The 24869-nt window shown below is 49.6% G+C and overlaps 2 protein-coding genes across 5 annotated transcripts in view; one reads left to right on the top strand and one right to left on the bottom strand.

Moving 5' to 3' along the window:
* The window catches only part of LOC138521769 (E3 ubiquitin-protein ligase TRIM39-like), a 189521-nt gene extending 188233 nt beyond the window's left edge, over positions 1 to 1288 (bottom strand). Inside the window, exon 1 of the mRNA XM_069634836.1 lies at positions 550 to 1288. Coding sequence (XP_069490937.1) covers positions 550 to 951 — 402 coding nt within the window. The 5' untranslated portion in view covers positions 952 to 1288. The remainder of the gene's footprint in view (positions 1 to 549) is intronic.
* LOC138521770 (butyrophilin-like protein 9) overlaps positions 1 to 24869 on the top strand; it is a 379874-nt gene that overhangs the window by 320060 nt on the left and 34945 nt on the right. The gene's annotated exons all lie outside the window — the stretch shown is intronic.

Below are 24869 nucleotides of genomic sequence, written 5' to 3'. Positions count from 1 at the left end.
TTCCAGGCAAGCCAGTGGCTTAGAGACTGTTGAGGTGGCATTTGTCACGGTATAAAACACCCTTACTTAACATGGTATAGGACCCTGCTTAGACCCCCCCCCTCGCCGCCCAACATCCATGGCCCTTTTAAAACACACGGGCCAGTAATTGGTTAGTTATAACGCACTTAATACTCAGAAGTTTTTAAGCGTGGACCCAGGGATCAAACATGTGCTGCTCCGCATCATCTTACTTCCAAGGCGAGCGCTTTGCCCCCGAGCTATCCTCACGAGTAAAAGTTACAGTAAAAACTGTAAGCAACGAGCAGAGCATAAACACCCCTCGTGTGGCATCATGACTTCCAGTTCTCCAGACAGCGCACCATATCGGACTCTTCAATAGCACAAATTGGTAGTGGTGTGGCCCGTTTGAACAATACACACCAGCAGTTCAAAACGTGCATCTTTATTTCCCTCCATCAGTGCATCTGTCTAAAACATAGCACATTGCAGAGAGCCAAAGTGCACCAGCTAGCAGCTTGCACGTGGCTTTTCTTGCAATTAAGTTACCTTGTACTCATCGGTGCTCTCCTCCACAGGCACCACAGTGTGAGCCCGGTGACTCCAGGACTCCCGGCACACAAGGCACAGGGCCTGCCGGTCATCCTCGCAGTACAGCCGCAGCGGCTCGTGGTGCTTCGGGCAACGGCCCGCCTCCCTGCGAGCCAGCTGCTCGGCCAGCTCTGCCATGTTTGCCAGCTGCCGGTTGGGTCGAAGTTTCTTCCAGCGGGACACCCTGCGGCAGTGCGGGCACGGGAAGTTGCACTGCAGACCTCGCCAGCTCTGGTTGATGCAAGCCCGGCAGAAGCTGTGGCCGCACTCCACCGACACCGGGTCCCGGAAAAGCTCCAGGCAGATGGGGCAGGAGGCCTCATCCTGAAGGCCGAGCATCGGGTCCGTAGCAGCGGCCATGATCCCCCGTGTGGATGCACTTTTACTGCACTACAACTCCAGGGAAGTCTCGGCCTAACGGATACATTAATTATCGAGCGCTCAAATGGTCACGCTCCAGCGAAGCCGACACAGAACATGCACGGTCTTGCGCTCGCTCATCTGATCCGATTGTAAGTAACCCGGAGGGAGCGGGAAGCATCGCGACTAACTTCTCTGGAGACCAATAAGGCGGCCATGATGGAACGGTCTCCAGCCCTTGCGAGATGGAGAGTCGCATCCGCGAACATCACAAAATATCCCACTTCAGAATAAGATGGTGAGAGCTGAGGTAAAGGTTAAACTAAATAATAATACGTTCGACGTTAAGGCAACGTATTCAGCGTTTAAACATAGTCGCGTTGACTGGGTACAGTGGGTGAGGTGACTGGGACGAGGAAGTAGTCTCACATACCTTACTGGCTGCTTCCTATATCTTTCCCTTGCTTCATTTGAGGGTCTGGTAGAACGCGACATTGGGAAATGTAGTTAAACAAACAAAAATAGGGCCAGCATGCCCTCAACTTTAGCCTACAGCGGCGGCAACATTTCAGAAAGTAACTCGGTCGTACTGGTACAGTTCAACGTGGAAGTCTGAAAAGTCTGTACTTAAAACGGAAAGGGCTACTTATTATTTTTTTGTTGGCATTCAAAAAGCGAGTTCATTTTGGGAACTCCAGTAGAGATTTTACTTGAACATCTTTATAGGGAATACTTTTGAGTATAGCTAGCCCGGATATCTAGGCGAGCCAACTATACAAAATCTTTTTGTAGATCATCAAACCTGTTTATCAACATTGTGGCGAATGGCATTTTAGCGCATAGTACACAGCCTTACATATGAAAACTGTTGGATTTAAGGAAGCTCCATAGCATCCAAATCCTGGCAAATTTAAAGTTTAAATTAAAATGTTGTGCTACATGATTGACACAATCTGTCATGAGATCTACCAAGTGTCACACATTTAGGGTGACTCATTTTTATGCAATATTTCGCATTGCAGCAAGCCAAGGAAAATGTCACACATTTCACAAATGTCACGACTGCAACATGTAAACGTTAGAAGAGAAAGAAAAAAAGGACCAGTGACTGTTTAAAACACAGTGGCTGCAAAGATTAATACAGATTTTCCACACATTCATTACAGAAAGTCATGATTCTATTAAAGACTCGGAGGCGAAAGATTATGCTCTGACTTCTCTTTACTAACTCGAGCAGCAACAATTACAAACCAATAAACATGGAAAACAATGGCAAAAAACTTCAAATATCAACAGAACCCAGCAATTTTGTAGGTCGTTTTCCATAGGTTGTAAGAAAAACACGTGATCCTCTCCTCCAATCAGCATCACTTCTCCCTTATAATATCCAACAACCCCAAAGTTCTTCCTCTTTCTTTCGCTGAACTGATAAACTCGCGCCCCAACCGGTAGGCGACTTAATTCCAGTTAATCTTCTCAAGTTGTCGCTTTCTGTTCCGCTCCTGAAACAAATATAAGCCGTTAGAAATCCCATCATGGACGGGTGGGCAATCGCATAGCAATACCATTATTATCACAAGACAAGATTGCATTATTTCCAAACAAGATTGCATTATTTACAAACATGACAACATAACTTACATAACAGCGATTGAAATTGGGTGGAATAATCTTTCGCCTCTGAGTCTTTAATAGAATCATGACTTTCTGTAACGAATGTGTGGAAAATCTGTATTCTATGTCAAGACTCGGAGGCTCAGATTATCCTCGTTTAAAGCTTACCTACCACCAACGATGCTACTCGCTCCACTGGTCCAAAATAGAAATTCTTAAAGGTCTCCTCATTAGACCAGTCTGCCGACTTTAGGACATCCTCCAGACGAGCCCCTGCCAAAAAGGCAGACGATGCCATAGCACCTCGTGTAGAATGTGCTCCGAACTGCCGTACGTATACCCCTGCCTCGGCCATGCACCACCTGACCCATCTAGATAAGGTGGCTGATGCTACTGCTCTAAAAGGTTTCCTAATCGCTATCAGTAGTTGACTTACTCCCGCAGGTCTCACTTCATTCGCTTTTTGTTCGTACACTTTCAAGCACCTAACTGGACACAACTTAGGCTTGTCCGGAAAGGCCATGTACTCCACAGATTTAATATTCGTCTTTGTTCTCCTCGCTATGAAAAATACTACCCCTGAAGGTGAAAAAGATTTTCTGTTCGCTTCTAAAGCTCTCACGTCCGAGACCCTTTTACAAGAAATAAGACACAGAAGGGTAGTTAACTTGGCCCACAATTCTTTCCGAGACAAGAATTCATTGTCCGGCCAACTTTCAAACATCCTTAATACTATACTCACATCCCACAAACGAGAGTATCTGGGAGCGGGAGGTCTCATACACCTGGTGCCCTTCAGAAGCCTACACACCAAGGGATGCTCGCCTACAGGCTTATTCTCTATGTACACATGCCTGCTGAAATCGCTGACCTATAATTATTAATGGTCCTGTAAGCCTTCGCCTGTGCTGCCTGCGCTGCTAAAAAATTCACTATGTGTACTACATCTGTATATACGGGATCAACCTGTCTCTCCAGACACCAATCACTCCATCTATGCCATGCCACTCTATATGCCTTTCCTGTCGCCGGAGCCCAAGACTCCCTGATGAATTCCTGAGCTGTGCCTGAAAGTCCTGGCTTAGACCAGTTCTCCCTGAAATCGCCCAAGCCAGAAGACTCAAGCTCCCTGACCTGACCAATGGATGAATCTCTCCTGCCGGATTTACCAATATATCCTCCCTGGCTGGCAGCCGGATAGGAGCTTCGAACAACAGTTCTAGAAGATCCAGAAACCAAGCTTGACCTCTCCAGTCTGGCGTTATCAGGATCACTGTTGCTAGCTGACGTCTGACCTGCGCAACTGAGCGCGCTATCAAGGAGAACGGGGGAAACGCGTATTCCCTTGCTGGTCCCCAGACCTGGAGAAAAGCGTCTGTCGCTGTCGCTTCCGGATCCGGCCTCCAACTGTAAAATCTGGAGAGCTTCCTGTTCAGCCTGGAAGCGAAGAGATCCGTCTGACAGGGACCCCTGCGACGCATTATCTCCTGGAATACTGAGTCGTCCAGCTGCCAGCCGCTGGAATCCCTCAGGTATCTTGAGTTCCAATCTGCTACCAGATTGAGCTCCCCCGGCAAATGTTCCGCTCTCACGTTTATTCCCTTTTGGAGGCAGATCTGCCAAAACTCCTTGGCCATCTCCGTCAGCTTCTGCGACCTTGTTCCGCCCAGCCGATTTATGTATCTGACTGCCGAAACGTTGTCCATCTTCAAGAGAATGGACGATTTCGCACCTTTCTGTGTCCAGCACTGAATCGCGTAGGAGCCCGCTAGAAGCTCCAGGCAATTGATGTGGAGACCCAACTCCTCTCTCGACCATCTCCCTCCTGTCGACTGATCTCCACATCTGGCTCCCCATCCCCAACGACTGGCGTCGGACTCTATCACCAGGTCCGGGGATGAGACAAATATCGCCCGGCCATTCCAGGCTTCCATGTGGCAGTACCACCTTTCTAGCTCCAGGTTCGCTTCCTGTGATAGCCTCACTTTCTGTTCGTAAGAAAAGCCTCTCCTGAGATGGCTGATCTTCAACCTCTGCAACGCTCTGTAATGCAGAGGCCCTGGAAATATCGCCTGTATCGATGATGACAGACGTCCTATAAGTCTCGCTATTTCCCTCAGGGAAACTTCCTGCTTCGCTATCATCCCTTTGATCTCCCTCTTGACTGAGTTGACTTTGACTAGCGGTAATTTGAGAATGCCCTGCGTCGTCTCTAAGCTGAACCCCAGAAATTCTATATCCTGGGCTGGTTCGAACAGTGATTTCTCCCAGTTTATCAGGAATCCCAGCTGCTGTAGTAACCCCGTGGCTAACAGGACCTGCCGAACTAGAACTTCCTTGTCCTGGCACATTAGACATATGTCGTCCAGGTAAATAATCAGCCTGATCCCCTGCTCTCTCAGGTGTGCCACCATGGTCTCAAAAGTTTGGTGAAACATCATGGCGCTGCCGCTAGCCCAAAGGGGAGACATTTGAACTCCCACTTCCGTCCCTTCCAAAGGAACTGAAGGAGTTTTGTCTGTTCTGGCCGGATTGGAATCGTTAGATACGCATCCCTGAGGTCTATCCTTGCTAACCAGTCTCCTTGCTGGAGAACATCCCTTAGAAGATGGATGCCTTCCATCTTGAAATGTCTGTACACCAGAAAGTAATTCAAACCCCTCAGGTTTATCACTGGTCTGACCTTGTGTCTCTTTTTGACCAAAAACAGATTGCTTACGAAACCCCCTGGACCTTCTGAAGCTGGACCGATTGCATTCTTCGCCCTTAGCAATTCTACCTCCTTGTCTAGAAGGTCCTCGTCTTCTCTGCTGAATTTTATCTGCCTCGGCCACACTTCCTGATACGGCTCTTGCCAAAATTCTAACGGAAACCCTCTTACGGTCTGCCTTATCCAAGCATCTGAAGACAACTCTTCCCATATTTCGACATACAATTTCACTCTCCCTCCTACTGGAGGAATACTTGCATCTGACCTTTCTATGACTTCCACATCTCTCACCTGAGTTACTTTGGTGCTGTTGCCTGCCGTTGTTCCTCCAAGCTCTACCCCTGCCTCTTCCCCTAGAAGGGAAGAAGGGGTTGGACCGCCGGTCTTCCTGTCTCCAAGCTCTGTCCTTGTAGGACCCTCTGTACTGGCCACGGCTGGATGAGCAGCCCCTTCCTCCTCCAGCCCTGTCGAAAACTCTTCGACCGAAAATCTTCTTCAGGGAAGATTGGGCCCTGTCCATTGATACATAAGTACTGGCGAATTTCGCCATGTCCTTGATGAACAAGTCCCCGAAGAGCTTGCCTCTCGCGGCTGTGGCCTGCTCGGATGTCGCCATCTCCCCTAGCCTGGAGTCCAGTTTCATTAGGATTGACCTTCTCCTTTCGGTTGCTAACGCTGTATTCGTGTTACCGAGCAGGCAGATAATCCTCTGAGCCCAGCCAGATATAATGCCCGGGTCCATGGGCTCTTTCTTGGCCTTCGCCTCCTCGGCCAGCTGCCAGATCTTGGTGACCGGTCCTAGCATGTCTAGCACCTTGTCCTGACAGGACCGCCAGGATCTGTCGATGCCCCTCTTCACGTCCCTGCCATACCGGCCCAGGAATGTCAGGATTCTCTCGTCAATTTCCGGGGTCTCCGCTACCCCGTCCGGGACCCTCGGTCTTGGACATTCTGACTTCAATTTAGATCTGGCTTGTTTACTTAACGGTGCCCGCAGGCGCCGTCTAAGATATTCTGCGATCTTCTCCGGAGGGTCCCATTCATTGGACCTGGGGTGAATAAGCTCATCGGGATCGAACTCCTCCTTGAGAAGATCCTCCTCTTCCCTCCTGCCTTTCCCTCTTCCGGGGAGGTCTAGTCTTCTGAGGAGGTGTAAAACTCAGATCTTGAGCAGCTCTTGCAGTAGTCGTCGTCCGACTCGCTCGAGCTAGTGCCCCGTCTCTCGTGGGATCTCTCCTTCCTTTTCCCTGATCTGTGGAGTGAACCCGGGGGGGGTCTGGGCGCTACGGCCTCTGCGGGTTTTATGTTTGCTTCCCCCTCTCTTCTTGCGAGCCTTACTCTGGGACAAAGCCGCCAGGCTTCGCAAAATGCCCCTCTCTTCCCGGGGCCTTTCGGCACTCTGCAGCATCTGTACTGCCTCGCTCATACGGCGTCCACTGACATGAGGGCCGTCAGAGTCGTCAGTGTAGTCGCTCATGTTTTTACCGACTCGGTAACACTATCAAGGTGCCTTGTGCAGTTTGCTTGGGCTGCCCCCGTCAAATATATGTATCAAGAAGCTAGGCGAGTCCTCGTAGTAATAGCAGTCTTACCTGGGACTGAGCCCGTCAAGCAGAGGCTGTAGCCTCTTTCACCTCCTCCCCAGTGGCAGAATGAAGGGTTAATGTGCTTGTGCTGACTTCGCAACTTACACTCTTTGAGCAGGTTTCCCTGCCTGCGGTACCAGTTTCAGCCACTAGGTGGCGCTCAAGGCTAGGAGATGAGCCAGTGCCTCCTCACTGCACACACGGCTGCCCGCCCCGAACGACGGAGCCTTCTGAGCGTCGGGGTTTGAAAATATCTCCGTGAGAGCTCCGTGGAGTTCCGTACTCGGACTTCGCCTCCTGACACGCAAGTTCGCAATGGCGCCGGAACTCCCGAGGTCCCGTCGCGCCGTTGCGAACTTCCGTGTCCGCAGTGCCTCCTAACGAGGGAATCGACACCGGAACGAAAGTCCCGTCTCGTCTTCCCCGCGGATGTGCTCCGCCAATGCCCTACGCGCTCGCCTGCTAGTTGCGCGCGCTATAACCTTGTCAAGCAATACAAGCCCTAAATAAACATTCCATTAGTAAAAAGTAAACTTCGTCGCCCCATCCAAGGGAAGAGGGCAGGAGCCCTTTCCCCATCGCTGCAAACCGCAACAGCTGGTAAGCTGCAACGAAGGCCTGCCTGGCCTTGTCCTACTTCCTGCCTGACCCCCGCATGCCGGGCGCATCGCGGCGCCACAACGAGGCTAAGCCTCGCTTATCCTGTGCATTACATCCGCCGGCAGGCGGATGTGCCGGCGGCCCTACGAAGGCCTGTTGAGAGCCTGTTCGGAGCCACAGGAGCCAGGGGCCACGAACTCTGCCCTCACCGTTCTAGCCGCAGCAGCACACCACGGAGGAGGGCGGGAGCACTAGCCTCCTGAGCCGAGGAGCATCTCCAGCTACACACGGTTCGGCCGTGCTTCAGATCACCCTGCCTCATCGAATTCCCTCAAGGGCGAGGGTTGCCTCATATCACAGTCAGGTATGCCCATCGTGCACATTTATTGTTTTCCAGTTGTACGTCGAGTTCTGAGGCGCAACGCTTCTTGAGAATCGACTGACTTCGTCGGTTTCTTCCGCCTGGCCCAGCAATGGCGGGCGCATCGCGGCACCAGAGTGAGGCGCTGGCCGCACGAATCAGCTGTTGACCTCCCCATTCATGATTATCCCCTCCGCCGGCAGGCGGGAACGCCGGCCTCTCAACAAAGGCCCGCACTAAGGCCCCTGTTTGCCCCCTGTTCGCCTCCGGAGCCTCGGAGCCAGTGTCTACTCGGACCTTTAATCCATTGCGAGTAGAGGGGATACCCTCAGTCTACACTATTGTGCTTTCTGGTATGTCTTCTGCTACTCCGCAATCATAAACATTTGAACTCGGTTTCTTTCACCTTCGATAACTGTTTGCTACATACGCTTATGCCTCCAACTCCGCCGCCTCTATGCGTTACTGCTGCCACCTCTTAATAGTACAGTCATTTTCAGCCCCCAGTGCTTTATGCCTCATGACTGCTATTTGGCTGTGCCCTTCGTTCGCTAACGGTCCACTGCAACTGTGTTGTGCCTTATGGTCGCTTACGGACCACTGCTATTGTGTTGTGCCTTATGGTCGCTAACTGACCACTGCTATTGTGTTGTGCCTTATGGTCGCTAACTGACCACTGCAATTGTGTTGTGCCTTATGGTCGCTAACTGACCACTGCAATTGTGTTGTGCCTTATGGTCGCTTACGGACCACTGCTATTGTGTTGTGCCTTATGGTCGCTAACTGACCACTGCAATTGTGTTGTGCCTTATGGTCGCTAACTGACCACTGCAATTGTGTTGTGCCTTATGGTCGCTTACTGACCACTGCTATTGTGTTGTGCCTTATGGTCGCTAACTGACCACTGCAATTGTGTTGTGCCTATGGTCGCTAACGGACCACTGCAACTGTGTAAGTGTCATATGGTCGCCCTCACGTTCCTTACCAGACCACGCGCGCTTAGACTCTACTAGGTCAACATGCCCCCCTCCAACAGTCTAACTACTGCAAACTCTCCTCTGTACTCTTTCAGTATCCTACTTACCAGACTGCTGCCCTCCCTTCTCCTCCTTATACTGCACTTTGGCTGCACTGCACTATACCTTACCACCACCTCTATCTACCACTCTTACTTGCATCACACCTCTACTATGCCATCCTACGCTCACCACACCAACCCCTATCTCAACAACCCAGCCCTCTGGATCCAGCACTTCGCCACCAGACCTTCACCTAACCTACCCTGCTCTATCTCCTTGAGAAATGCTAGACTTGGCTCGCGTTTTACCCACGCTTCCCATCATTTAGCTCACCGCATCAAACTGCCTCTCCCTTTGTCACCACCTACACTTTCACCTAATCTACCACCATCCTCCAACTCCCCTAACTCAAACAATATCAAAGGCGCGCTAATCAACGCCAGATCACTCCCGGCTCACGCCCTAGAAGTAGCTGACTTGATCATCAACCTTGACCTCGACTTTATAGCAATCACTGAAACCTGGCTCCACCTAGCTTCAGGTCCTCTTCTCTCCCTCGCTATCCCTCCAGGCTACAACATTATCAGACATGACCGTAATTCCATCCAATCTAAAGGAGGTGGCATCGCCATCATCCACAAAAACGCTCTGAACTTCCACCTCTCAGCCACACATCACGCCTCCACTCTGGAAGCACTGACAGCTAAACTAGCTGTCACACCTAACCATTCTATCACCTTCCATCTACTCTACCGGCCACCTGGCCCACTATCCACCTTCGCGGAGGACCTCTCTAACGTCTTCACACACAACACCAAAGCTATCTCCCAGGTCTTGATACTGGGGGATTTTAACTTAGGCCTCCACGACCCCAAGGACACTGCTGCTTCGTCTATTGACAACATCCTCACTAATGCTGGATTCACTCAGTTCCTAAACCAACCCACCCACAACAAGGGCAGAACCCTTGACTGGCTAGCCGCCCTCAACTGTCCCATCAACATCACCTCTAACCAACAGTGTGCCTGGACAGACCACAACTTAATTACATTCAATATTGAGTCCAAACCTATCAGCCTCCCTCACAACATTGCCCCGGCTATGGCCACCCGTAACAAACGCAACATTACCTGCGATAGACTCCTCCCCCTCCTCCTTCCAGCTCTCAATGACCGGGATCCCTCATGCTCTGACCCTACGGCCTTGGTCGACACATTCAACCAGGCCATGCTTATAGCCTTAGACACCATCGCACCCTCGAAACTGAGAAAATCTAAACCTCGAGCCCACCTAAACTCTTGGTTTACACCCCATCTCAGAGCCCTGCGCAAAGAAAAACGAATTGCAGAATCCCACTGGAGAAGCAATCACTCGCCAGCTAACAAATCACGCGTACTCCTGGCCACCCTTAACTACAAGGAAGCTATATTCCAGGCAAAGAAAGACACATACAACAAACGTATCGAACAAGCCAAATCTAACACCAAAGAATTGTTTAAAATCCTAAAAGAACTTGAAACTCCTGCTACTCCACCTGACACTTGTACCAAAGATAGCACCTGGTGCTCCAAAATCCAAGAAGCTCTCCTAGGTAAGATTGCCACTCTCCAAATTAAAATCAACAACAAACAATCTAGCCTTCAATCCAACCCTCTACAGATCCCTGTACCTACCATAAACCTCTCTAGCACAGACTCTCTGACTCCTTTTAGCTTCTCTCCACTCTCCATTCTCGAAGTGGAAAAGATCATCACTAGCCTTAAACCTTCCAATTGTCAGGGTGACCTTTGTCCTGCACCTATTATTAAGGAAGCAGCTCACGACCTAGCACCATTCATCACTACGCTCATCAACTCCTCCTTCAGCTCTGGGATTGTACCGGACAATCTTAAGGATGCGTGGGTCATCCCGCTTCTGAAAAAACCTACCCTGGATCCCAGCATACCCACTAACTACAGACCAATTACCACTGTACCTTTTTTACTAAAAATCCTTGACCGCGCGGCCTACCTACAAATTCAGGAATACCTTGAATCAAATAAACTTCTGGGACTCGGGCAATCAGGGTTCCGGCCTCGCCATGGCACTGAGACCGCCCTTATCGATTTAAAAACGCAGATCGAAGAGCTCAAAGACAAAGGCAAACTGGCGTTATTACTTCTCCTGGACCTCTCTGCTGCTTTTGATCTTGTCAATCACAAAATTCTCTGCCATCACCTCAAATCAGCCGCACATTTCTCAGAAAATGCCTCTACTTGGATCAGATCCTTCCTGGATAATAGATCTATGCGCGTGTTTTCCCCACTTGCGGCCGCACCACCCGCTCCGGTCTCTTGTGGTGTGCCTCAAGGGTCTTGTGTCTCGCCCACGTTATATAACGTATTTACCAAACCCCTTTTCGATATTTTGGACCATTTGGGCGTCACGTATACCAATTACGCTGACGACACACAGATACTAATCCCCATCACAGGAGACTACACAACTGACTCCCGCGCCATCAACGCCATCTACCAGGTCATCCAAGCGTGGATGGCCCAACACGGCCTCTGCCTAAATGATGAAAAGACAGAGCTCCTCATTCTTGGTTCACCACAAAAACTCACTAAACTCGACCCTGCTTTCAAGTCTTTCACCATTGATGGGAACACCATCCCTATTGCCAAGGACACGAAAACCTTAGGGATTTACATCGACTCAACCCTATCCTTGACTAGACAGTCCAACGCAGTCTCATCTGCAGCAGCGTATACTTGCAAGCTCATCACCGCCTGTCGCCCGTTCCTAACCACTGCCAACTGCGTAACCTTGGCCAGGACCCTCGTACTATCCAAGGTTGACTACTGTAATGCCCTCTACCTAGGTACTAATCTCCGCAACTTAAACAAGCTACAAATTGTCCAAAACAATGCGATCAGAGCGGCCCTTAACATTCCTAGGCGCCAGCATATATCTGACACCAGGCGCAACCTGCACTGGCTCTCTATCCCACATCGCATCTCCTTGAAGTCCCTGGCTCTCACACACAAATGCCTCCACAACCAAGCCCCTCGTTACCTGGCAAACAGATTCTCTTTCCACAATTCCACCAGACCTCGCAGAGCGGCCCAAGCCAACTGCCTTGTCATCCCGCGTTTTAATCTCCAAAGATCAGGTGGAACCAGCTTCCCCATCCTGGCAGCCAAACTTTGGAACTCACTCCCCAATGACCTTAGAGCAGAACCTTCCTTCCTGAAATTCAAACACCTCACCAAAGCTTGGCTATCCTCCCAAGACAGCTAACACCAGCTTACTGCCCTACTTGCACTTTGACCTACTCTGCATCCATTATTAACTATCCTGTATATCACTGCCTTATCTATATGCGCTTGAATGTATACTTTGTAAATTTTGTAAATCTTCTTGTAATACTCTTGTAATACTCTGTCACATGCCTGTCATGCCTTCATCTTGTTGTAACTAAGTTAAGCGCCCGGTTGCCCCTGGGCCTGGTGCGCTATAGAAATAAATAAAATACAAATACAAATACAGTACTTATCTCAGCTGCTCGAGCAGCAAAGAAAGAGGAAGGACTTTGGGGTTGTTGGATGTTATAAGGGAGAAGTGTTGCTGATTGGAGGAGAGGATCACGTGTTTTTCTTACAACCTATGGAAAACGAACTACAAAATTGCTGGGTTCTGTTGGAATTTGTAGTTTTTTGCCATTGTTTTCCATGTTTATTGGTTTGTAATTGTTGCTGCTCGAGTTAGTAAAGAGAAGTCAGAGCATAATCTGAGCCTCCGAGTCTTGACATAGAATCGCGCTATTGTGCCTATGCTAGTTAGGTTATCGGGGATGTCTGTAGCATACATGACATTTACATGCCCATGTGTCACCCATCTTCTCATGTGGTTGCTCAACTCCTAAACTGTTGTGGCCAATTCTATGTCAAGACTCGGAGGCTCAGATTATGCTCTGATCTGTTATATGTAGGCTGCGCTTAAGCAGTGAAGCGCTCAAATCAATGAGGCAATAAATTAAATCACAGAGACGGAAATGCAATGAGTCCAACTCATTAATATCAATCAGACCGCCTTTTCTGGTGTTAACCCCGCCCCTTCCTTACACATGGGTCACAGCCCACAGAAAACATAAGTAACAGAAAGGAGGCTTGGCTCCTGAACACAACGATATAACAATAGAAATGGGACGTGACATCTCCCCCTTCCTTAATATGTGAATTGGGGTTTCTTAGATAATTTCCTCTATCCATCTGGATGGCTTGCGTATTGCTCTACGCGACGGGTTGCGTGTTGGTGGAGGCGTACTTGTGTTGGGGTTGTCACTGTCGCTGTCATCTGCATCCCCGTCCTCTTCTCTGTAGTCAGAGTCTCTGCCTGACGAGTCATCAGCTGTGACTGATGCATTGGTTCTAGGCTCGTGCTCCCCTTCAAGGGTTCGGAAAAAGGAGGAGTTCCATGTGATGGTGCCTTGTGGGCTTGCGGCCGTTATCATAGACCCATGTACGTGGATTACAGTCATTGGCTCGGGCCTGAATGCAGGAATGTCCTTGGCGTTTTGATTTGGTCTGAACAAGAGTCGGTTGCCTACTTGAATGAGGCTTGGTGTCACTTGTCTCCGGTGGTCTGCGTATTCTTTCATTCTTGTTGGCTTGCTTTGTCATTCGATCGTGCGCTGTCGATATAGGTGGTGGGGAGGACAGCACAGGGGTTGTGTGGTAGCGTAGTCCGTACTATTCGTCCAAACATTAAGGCGGATGGACATTCCCCTGTCGAGCTGTGTGGTGTGTTCCTGTATTCTCTTAGTAGCGTGCAGATGGCTTGCATGAACAATCCATTGGTGATGGAGCAGATTTGTAGGGTACTTTTGAGGTTGCTCAGTAACTTCTGTGCCATTGCATTAGCTTGTGGCGACAGCGGCGTTATCCTGCAATGCTGAAAGCCCAAATGTTCTGCGAACATGGCGAAGTCGTGTCCGCTGAAGGGTGGCCAGTTGTCAGATTTTACAGTTGATGGGATCCCATAGTCTGCGAAAGTTTTAACTAGGGCTGGTATCACTGCCTGAGCACTCGTGGAGTGGATGAGGTGCACTTCAGAGAATCGAGACATTTCGTCGACGATCATCAGCACATATTTGACGTTTGTCAGGGGTCCAAACAGGTCAATGGCCACTTCGTCCCATACTTGCAAGGGCATTGCTGATATTTTGAGTGGCTCTGAGAAGGTGCGTGGTGCGACAGCCTGGCATGCGAGACATTTGTTCAGGAGTGACACCACCCTCTCATCCATCTGGGGAAACCACACTTTGGTTCTGAGTTGCCGTTTTGTCAACACTTTACCGCGGTGACCTGAGTGTGCGATGGCTAGTACTTGTTCTTGTAGACTGGATGGAATGACAAGTCTGCTTTCTTTTAATAAGAGGCCTTCAGATGATGCTGATAGCGTGTGCCTGATGAGTTTAAAGGTGCGAAAGTGTTTCTCTTCCCTCGAGGATAACCTTTGCCATGATTCTGTCTCCTGTGCCACCGACCAGACTTCAAACACTCTTGTACTGTCTGGAGTAGCTGGTCGCCCTGTGTTGCTTCTTCGAGTTGGGCTGCTGTGATGGATTTAGGAAGCACGTTTCCTATTAGGTAGTGGATGTATTGGTTGTTTTAGCCGACTGGCATTCATTGTGGGCTGGAAGTGGGTATCTGGATAGGGAGTCAGCCGGGTTGTTGTCCTTGCCCGGGTGATGAATGATTTTGAACGAGTATTCCTGTAACCTCATTCCCCACCTGGCGATGCGTGGCTGCATTTTGGCAGTGGGTTTGCCATAGATAGTGGTGAGAGACTGATGGTCAGTGATGTTAGTGAAAGGGCACCCATATAGTAACATGTGTTAGTGTTCACAGGCCCATACGACCGCTAGGCTTTCCTTCTCTGGCTGTGAATAGGTGCATGCAGTTGTTGATAGGCTGCGGCTTGCATATGCCACTATGCGTTTCGGGGAGTCCAGTGATGCTCCTGGCTTGGATTGAGCCAGTATCACTCCTAGTCCCTCTGGGCTGGCATCTACTGTCAATTCAGTGTCATAGTCAGGGTTATAGTAGGGCATGCACGAGGCTGACACAATGCGCTTTTTAATTTCCTGTAAGGCTTCTTCGCATTCACTTGACCAGTAGAATTCTTGGTATTTCCCTCGTGAGTAGTCTGAGGAGTGTGCTTACTGACGCAAAATCTTGGATGTAGCGCGTGCCGTAACTTGCCATGCCCAAGAAGGAGCGTACTGCTGATACTGATGTGGGGGTAGGGGCTTCCACCAGTGCTTGTACTTTTTCAGGGGCTGGTTGCAAGCCGTTGCTCGAAAAGATGTGTCCAAAGAATTTCAGGGTTGATTTGCTGATTTCACATTTGTCAGGGTTGAGCGTAAGTTGCACGTTTTCCAGTGCCATGCACACTCTCCTTGGGGTGTCATCGTGCATTTCTTGAGTAGTGCCTGATGCTGGCTCAATGATGTCTTGTTGTAGCAGAGATTGGATTTCATCTTCCACTTGCCTCTGGATATTGAGGTGGATGCCCCAGTAATGTTGGGCCGTCGGTGGAATGTGAGGGTTTATGTGCAATTTAATCTGTTTGTCGTTTAACTTGCCCAAGAATTTGAAAAGTGCCGGAAACATTTTTTATATTATGTCTTTTGGACTGGAGGTGTATTCAAACATGATTTGGTACATGATGTGAATGATGCCCATTTGGATGGCCGACTTGAAACTCAGTGTGCTTCCCCCCAGAAGCTCTCCCTTTGTGACATGGATTTTCACTTTTTGACATTTGTCTTTGTATTGGCATGTAGCCGAAGACATGCCTTGACAGTTGAGTGGCTTGCATGATCCGTAGGGATAGATCAAGGTGTAGGCTTCCCTTAATTCTTTCTTTGTGACGAGGGATTTGTAGATGCCGTCATTAATAACATTTACCGTTGCGCCAGTGTCAATTAAGAATTCTTGATTTTGTCTGTTCAATTGTAGCAGTAATGTTGGGCTATATTCTACAATTGTGCTGTTGCCGATGGCATGGGCGAACAAGTTACTCTCTTGCCTGGTAACATTCTTTCGATGGGATGGTCCGACGACATATTCCATATCTATGACAGTAATCACCACAGCTGTGCTGCTTCGGAAAATCTTTCGGCGTCTGCGTCCTGCATCAATGACGTCGATACGCCGCCCTCGAGGACCTCCTCCAACGGCCGACGTCACCAGATGTTATAAGTAGGACGCACGACGCCCGTAGCCTCAGTTGTAGTTTTTCCCCAGAATGTGTGGTACCAGTCTTCTGCCAGTCTGACACACAAAGCTTTGCGGAAACGGAAGCTGCAATCGCACAAGAAATTCTGTAGCGGGGAAGGCAGGGGGGGAGCGATATGGTATACGTCGTCGGACCATCCCATCGAAAGAATGTTACCAGGTAAGAGAGTAACTTGTTCTTCGAGGGGATTGGGTCCTCCGACGTATTCCATATCTATGACAGTGTAACGCTCACCTGGTTCCCACGGAGGCGCGGGCGTGGTCTGGATGGCAGTGGCCTCTTCGAAGGAGATGTTCAGCACCCTGAAGATGGAGTGGGCTGGGTTCCCAAATCCGGCTTGTCTGGCTCGGATGAATACCCTTCTGTGAGCGAAAAGGAAGGGTTAATACTCTGCGGGTTTTGTGTTGATCTCCCGTTCCCCTTCTCACCCTCCTTGCAACCCTTCTGTAATTCCCTGTGGAGACTCACCTTAGGGATTGAAAAGGCGAGCTCTCCATCCTGCTTCTGATACAGGGGCGCGTTGGGATCCAGTTACGTCACTGGATAGTAAGTTCGAGTTCGCTTGTCTGTTCCGGTAAATACCGTAAATGTTTATGGCAAGCTTGAGTCTAACCTGTTCCTCTTCTCTTTTGCAGGTAATGGAAGACTCCGTCGAAAACCTGATTTCAGGTGAGTTTTGGTGTAGCCCCACTACTGTCTTTTCCTGTCTCTTTTCCTTAGGGGCCGGAGTTCGAGAATGCCGAAGAAATGAGCCGGTACGAAGCAGAAGCTGAGTCCGACCTGTAAGCAGGTAAGTTTAAAATAGTTTGTTTGCTACGGTTCTTGCATTCACTAATGTAATGTTTGCTTTTTCCCCATAGGGGCGGGGTGCTGAAATGCCCAAGGAATGGCATCGACCCGAAGGTAAGAAGAATTAGCTTGGCGGGTAAGTGCTTCTTGGTTATTTTCCCCTTCTCACCTTGCTTTCTTCTCTTCGTCTCCCCGTAGGTGCTGGAATGCTACAGGAGATCCGGATGGGCGTCGCAGAGCAGAAGGCGCCACGTGCAGGTAAGAGAAGTGCGCCGAGATGTATGCAACGCGGTGGGTTTTTAAAATTATCTCTTTTTGCAGGAACGTTGGCGCGCTGAATCCGGAATGCAGCTTAACCGGTAAGGTTTGTTTTCACCTGTTTCTTCTTCCCTTTTCTATCCTTAGGTGTTTCCAGGATGCTGGCAGGCGTGGTCGAGGACTGGAGCAGGAGCAGGCACAGTGAGCGTCCAGCTGCTATGAGCAGAACAACTGGGCGTGGCTTAAATAGCCTTTCAAGTAGTCCCAGGTATGTATCCTTCCACTGAAGGTATGTATCCTGCCACCAGCCACACCCGTGTGGTTAAGTAGTTCCTTTTTCATCTGGAAGTTGTAGAATGATCTGCCAGATAAGGAAATTGCAGCATGGTCTGCCAGGTAAGTTTGCACCAAACACTATTCCTTCATATCTTGTATGAGCCTGGCGCCGATGGTGCCAGGACTGTTATCCCTTATGAGCCTGACGCCAACGGCACCAGGACTGAGTCCAAAGAGCCCCTATCTGGGGTGGCTGGGACTTCCTTAGTATACATGTTGCCTGCCTCTGAGGGTGCCGGGCCCTGTCTGGCTCCTTGGAGGTAGGCAGGCATCATGACAGTCAGACTCCCAAAGCAGTACCAATGCAAGGAGGTGGGAAAAGAATTTAGAAAACAGAAATTTAGAATGCCCAATCAAATTGCGGTGTAAAGGACCGCCTTGCCAGAGGCCAGAACCTGTCCACGGATGGAATGGAGAGAGTAGTGACGTACAAAAGTATGTACCGAAGCCCAGGTGGCTGCATCACAGATGTTACAAATAGGAACACCCCTCTGTAGGGCAGTAGAGGCAACCATACCCCTGGTAGAATGGGCCCACAAGCCGACCGGTGGGTCCTTACCTGCCATGCAGTAACACTCAGAGATAGCCAAAATAATCCAGCGAGACAAAGTCTGTTTCGTCACATCTAGTCCCAAACGCTTTCCAGCGTAACCAATGAAGAGTTGATCATCCACTCTGACCCGGGACATGCGTGAAATATAAAAGCTTAACGCTCTCCTAGGATCAAGCCTATGGAGCCTCTCCTCTTCCTTACCAGGATGTGGAGGAGGGTAAAACGCTGGAAGAACAACCTTCTGGCCTAAATGAAATCCGACACCACCTTCGGAAGAAAGGAAGGACGAACTCTAAGGACAACCCTGTCCTTATGAAACACAGTGAAGGGTGGCTTAACTGAAAGTGCCTGTAACTCACTCACTCTGCGAGCGGAAGTGACCGCAACCAAAAATACAGTTTTAAGAGTCAACAGTCCCAAAGGGCATGAATGCAAAGGCTCAAATATAGCACCCATCAGAAACTTGAGAACAAGGTTCAAATCCCAACCGGGCACATGGAAAGGTGACGGAGAGAACACATTAGTGAGCCCTTTCAGAAACTGAGAAATTAAAGGAATCTTAAAATAGGAACACTCTTCAGACGAGCGGTTAAATATGGACAGCGCCGCTGTTACTCACGGACGGGAAGTATACCAAATCGGTGGCCGGAAGGCACAGGACTGAACTATTGATTAAAGAGCTAGGTCGGGGCCTCCAACCTAGCCTCCTCTCTGTGAGGGCACAAGACCTTTTTAACGATATGACTCTCTGCTGGGTAGGACCAGGCAGAGGGACTGATCGCTCAAAAGGGCGGGGAGGACACGCCGCCAAGAACCCAGTTGTAAAGGAAAAACAAGAGGTGAGCAATTGGAAATTTAAGAAAGATCCCTTTCCCTCGATACCTCTTTCTAGTAGTACCTGAACTATGCCCTCCCCTTGTTTCAAGGCAACCAGAACCACCTACAAGTAAGAGAGGAGAATGTAACCTATCCTGACTATAGTTGTCGATTAGCTAAGGAGAATGGATAATCATACAAAAGAAAACCCTTACCACTGATGTGCTGTTGAGTCTGTGTTGTCCCAAAGAGTTCATGAAAACGGAAGTGCAAAATAACAAATGGGTAGGTTATTTAGGGAAACTGAACCCGGGCGGAACGAGGGCCGCACTAGAGTCGGGTAGGTGCACTATCCGCAAAGCGTCCCTGTGCACTACTAAAGAATGTCCAATGGAAGTCTGATTGTGGAAAGGATGGTAACAGCAACAATAAAGGACACAATTGAGTTGGAGTATTGCAGGTGATATAGTTCAGCGGCAAGGTACAATGAGTACAGGAGATATGCTTGTTAGCAAGTGGTGAAAAGAAGAGTCTTACCGATGCCGTGATCACAAGGTTCCAAAAGCGGCAGGCACAAGCAGTCCGTGAATGAGGAAACAGGTCTGGTACACGGGTACGTAGTTTTCCAAAAAGCGGCAGGCAAAAGCAGTCCGTGAAAGAGGAAACAGGTCTGGTACACGGATAAGTAGTTTTCCAAAAAGCGGCAGGCAAAAGCAGTCCGTGAAAGAGGAAACATGTCTGGTACATGGGTAAGTAGTTTTCCAAAAAGCGGCAGGCAAAAGCAGTCCGTGAAAGAGGAAACGGGTCTGGTACACGGGTAAGTAGTTTTCCAAAAAGCGGCAGGCAAAAGCAGTCCTTGAAAGAGGAAACAGGTCTGGTACACGGGTAGGTAAAGTACAATTGAAGACGGAACTTCTAAATACCGGGATGCAACTTTAATCAGAAGCAGCGTTTCGCCCGGTTCCGAGGTTTAAATCAGGAAGGAGAAGGCGGAACTGGACGAAACCGAGGCTCAGAAATCACTGCCTCTCAGCAGACAGCAGGAGGCTGAAAGCTGGGAATTGTAGTCCAAACTTGCCGCAGAGTGCTGCGGAGTTGTAACGCTCACCTGATTCTCGCAGAGGCGCCGGTCTTGACTGGGCGACTACCGTATCTTCAAAGGTGATGTGTAGCACCCGGTTGGCTCTTTGGGCTGGACCTCTGTGCACTGTATGCCTGACGTGTAGAGTAAGATGTCTGCAGATAGAAAATATGGGGTTAATGAACTGGGGTTATTGGGGTGTCCCTATCTCTTTCCTCTTCTCCTCTCCTGTAGACCCCCAAAGGTTAACGCTCTCACCTTAGGTAAGTGAATGCCGAGCTCTCCATCTGCCTCGGGGCAGGGTGCTGTAACCAGTTTCTTCACTGGATAGGTAGCGCAGGCCTCTTGACTTCAGAGGACTGCTGTCCGTCGTTTACTGCACGAACGGTAAGTTTCGAGTCATTCAAATGTCTTTAAAGTCTTTAGTAATGATGTCTCTTGTTTTGCAGGGTTCCGGCGATGGCGGATGACGGGCTGAAGTGAGTTGAAGATGGAGCCCGTGTGATGAATAGAAGCGCCTGGAAGCACGTAAGTAAGCGCTTGTTGCCTGCTTCACTATGCGCTCTAACTGTCTTTTTATTTTGCAGGTACGAGTTCGGAGCGGCTGCAGGGTGCCGGAATACCCACTGGATTAGATGTGGAAAGGAGTAATGGCACGTGAGTATTAAAGTTCCCCAATGTCTTTAAACGCACCTTGTTTTGTCTTTCAGATGCGGGATGCAGCGCCGAAGGCCTCCGGAGCGTGCGAAGAGTTGGTAAACTTTTGTCTTTCAGATGCCGGAATGCAGTGTGAAGACCTCCGGAGCGCACGAAGAGTAGGTAAGCCTTTGCCTTTCAGATGCCGGAATGCTAACCTGTTCTTTCTTGTCTTTATAGGTGTTGCTGAAGACTGGATTCAGGATGGTAAGCCTTTGCCTTTCAGATGCCGGAATGCTAACCTGTTCTTTCTTGTCTTTATAGGTGTTGCTGAAGACTGGATTCAGGATGGTAAGCCTTTTTCCTTAGGCCCAGGACCGGATGCAGAAGACACGATGAGCGTTCTGCTGCAGAGGTTGCAGAATAACGCAAAGCAAGATTCATCCACCGGGTGTGGTTTAAATAGCCTCCTGTAGTGCTTAGGTGTCTCCTTCCACAGCCACGCCTAAGTAAGAAAAGAGTTCCTGGTAAGAAAAGAGTTCCTGCCTTCCAAACAGAAGAGGATCAGAGGCTCAACTGGCAGGCAAGTAAGCAGCATGGTCTGCTGAAGGTAAGTCCACCCAAGCATTATGAGCCCGGCGCTTCCAGCGCTGGGACTGGGCATATTTATGAGCCTGGTGCCACTGGCGCCAGGACTGGGTCCAAAAGGTCCCAATTGGGACTGGTTGGCACTCGGAACCTGGGTTATGGATCTGCTTCCAAGGGAGTTGGGAAAACCCTGACCTTTTGGAAGCAGAGATCATGACAGGAGTGACCCGAAGCCACTATTTTCCAGGGCAGTTGCCAGTGGGCGTAGAATGGGTTTGCAATATGACGCATACCCTTACGGAGGGCAATAACCTTCCTGCGGGCCTGCCGAGGCGTAACAGCATCCACCCCCAAAGGCGGCACCACCCCCCTACGGGCATGGAAGCGGCGAAGCAGGGCCGGGGCATGAATATTAGATAAAGGCTCCCAAGACCTATCCTCAGGGCCAAAACCCTTCCAGTCAACCAGGTAAAAAGGACGACCCCTCCGAAGTCGAAAATCCAGGATATCAGCCACCTCGAACTCATCATTGCCATCCACCCCCACCGGGGGTGGGCGGACCGGCAACCGCATGTTGGCTGGACAAGGCTTCAGCAAACTGACATGAAACACTGGGTGCTGTTTCCAGGACGAGGGCAATGAAAGACGCACAGCAACTGGATTTAAGACCTTTGTGACAGGAAAGGGACCCACAAACCTGGGTAAGAGCATTCGTTTACCAGGTATTCTCAGGTTGCGTGATGACAGCCAAACCTTCATACCCACAAGGTAGTTGGGTGCAGGTGTCCGATGCATGTCTGCAAATTTCTTTGCCTTTGCCTGAGCATGCAGCAGGTGTTGACGAACGACCCCATGAATGGCCTTGAGGTCCCGAACACAAGCATGAGCCGCTGGATTGTCAATGGGAAGGTCAGGATCCAAGGGCAAGGACCGCGGATGGTGTCCGTAAAGTGCAAAAAAGGGAGATACACCAGAAGCGGCATGCAGAGAATTATTATAAGCGAATTCAGCGGGTGGTACAACGCCAACCAAGAGGACTGGAAACGAAGTGTGGGGCAGCGTAGGTATTGCTCTAGAGTAGCATTGAGCCGTTCAGTCTGCCCATCTGTTTGTGGATGGAAGGCAGAGCTGAACCTGTCATCGATGCCAAGAGATGCCATCAGAGCCCTCCAGAAACGTGACGTAAACTGCGGTCTGCGATCCGAAACCACAATAGAAGGCAGACCAAAGAAATGAAATACGTTTTTAAGGAACAATGAGGCCAATGTCGGAGCAGAGGGCAAACCCGCACAAGGAATGAAAAGCGCCATCTTTGTGAAATAATCAATTACCACCCAGATGGTGTCAAAACCGTCAACCGGTGGCAGGTCCACAATGAAATCCATAGAGACCATGTACCATGGCTTGTGAGGGACCGGGAGTGACTGCAACAAACCCACAGGTTTAGACCGGGAGACCTTACATTGAGCGCACACAGAACAGGAGGCCAAATAGTTAACCACGTCTTGAGACATAGACGGCCACCAGGCCCAACGACGGAGCAAGCCCAGAGTCTTCTTTTGGCCTGGATGAGCCGCTATCAAGGAGTCGTGGGACAAAGCAAGGGCCTGGAGACGAGCTTTCCCCAGGGGCACAAACAGGCGGCCCTGAATATAGGGAAGTCCTTGTACCACATCAAGATTTAGGGCTACACATTCCTCTTTACCTGTATTCACCCAGTCCGAGATTAAAGAACGGAGCAAAGGGCGTGGAGTACATGCACATTCTACCCTAGAAGGCAGCAGAAGAGGGCAATCGGGTTTGCTTTGCTCCGGGTGAGAGGGCAGGCGAGACAAGGTGTCTGCACAAACATTGAGACGGGCTGGCCGATACGTGAAGGTGAAATTGAACTGAGAAAAGAAAAGGTGGCAGTGAGACACTTCATTGACTTGAATGCCAATAGACTCCGATGGTCAGAGAAGACAGTAACCGGATGACGGGCCCCCAATAGGTGGTGACGCCATTCAGAGAAAGCGTCCTTGACTGCTAGCAACTCTCTTTCCGTGATAGGATAGTTGCGCTTGTATGGTGTCCGTTTTCTGGAAAAGAACGCAACCGGATGAATCTCACCCGAGTCCTGACAGGGTTGCGACAGTATAGCCCCGATGGCCGTCCCTGAAGCATCAGCTTCCACAAAAAAGGGTAGGAGCGGATCGAGATGTTGCATCACTGGAGCTGAAGAAAAAGCCGCTTTTAAGGCCTCGAAGGCGGATTGCGCTTCTGGTGTCCATCGGTATGGCTGTTTTGAGCTAGTTAAAGCCGTCAAAGGAGCCGAGATGGTAGAAAATGAAAAGATAAAGTGCCTGTAAAAGTTTGAGAACCCCAGGAATGACTGAAGGGCTTTGGTTGTAGTAGGAACAGGCCATTCCAAAATGGCCTTAACCTTGGACTGGCTCATCCGGATGCCCCGATTGGTAAGGTCATAACCTAAAAACTCAACCTCCGATGAATTGAAGATACACTTCTCGGCTTTGACGAAGAGACGGTTCTCTCTCAGCCTTTGTAAGACGAATCTCACATGTTCGGTGTGTTCACTCTTGGATGAGGAATAAATCAGTATATCGTCTAGGTAGACCACAACAAACCGATCCAGACAATCGTGAAAGACATCGTTCATGAAGGCCTGAAAGGTGACCGGGGCGTTACACAACCCAAAGGGCATCACAAGGAATTCAAATAACCCGTATCGGGTCTTGAAGGCGGTTTTCCACTCGTCCCCCTCTCTTATGCGAACTAGATTGTAGGCACCCCGCAGGTCAAGTTTGGTAAAGATTATAGAAGAACCTAGCTGATCCAAGAGTACAGAGATCAGGGGAAGAGGGTACTGGTTCTTAACTGTGATTTGCGTTTAATGCCCTGTAATCAATGCAAGGGCGAAGGTCGCTTTCTTTTTAGGAACAAAAAACAGAGGAGACGCTGCCGGTGATCTCGATGGTCTGATGAACCCTGTAGCCAATGCCTTGTCAATGTACTCTTTTAGCACTTTGTCTTCTGGCAGTGTGAGCGAATAAACCCTGCCAGCAGGTATTTTAGCCCCCGGTACCAGGTCGATAGGACAATTATATGGCCTGTGTGGGGGCAACTGGTCTGCGCCACCTTTATCGAAGACGTCCCGGAAAGAAGCGTATTCCACAGGGATACGAGGTTCGATGGCATTGGTAATGGCACCTATCAAGGCCATTGAGGCCACCAGGGCTTGACAGGAAGTACCGGAAATGCTACTGGTCTGAAAACACCTTTCGTTACAGACAGAGGAAGGAAATTGTACCACCTTCCTGGCCCAGTCGATGTCAGGATTGTGGTGCTGTAACCACGGAATGCCCAAAATTACACGAAGCTGGGGGGCCTTAATTAGGTCAAATGTGAGTGTTTCAGTATGTCCATCGTCCGTCTGCATACGGACGAGAGACGTGCTTTGAGTAACCAGACCCGAGACCAGAGAAAAGCCATCTACTGCATGTACGGCTTCAGGTTGTGGTTTAGAAACCACAGGAACGTTATTGCTCATGGCATAGTCATAATCCATATAATTCCCAGTAGCACCGGGATCAATTATAGCCTGAGAAGAGAAAGAACAGTCAGTTGTAGTGGTAAATACCACTGGCAGACTAACAGGTATGGTAATTGCCACATTCGAGTCCAAAG

This window comes from Ambystoma mexicanum, chromosome 13 (assembly GCF_040938575.1).
Source record: "Ambystoma mexicanum isolate Mex_15411 chromosome 13, UKY_AmexF1_1, whole genome shotgun sequence".
Classification (NCBI taxonomy): domain Eukaryota; kingdom Metazoa; phylum Chordata; class Amphibia; order Caudata; family Ambystomatidae; genus Ambystoma; species Ambystoma mexicanum.
The sequence above is the reverse complement of the archived record's forward strand: the minus strand, read 5'-3'. Positions and strand labels throughout refer to the sequence as shown.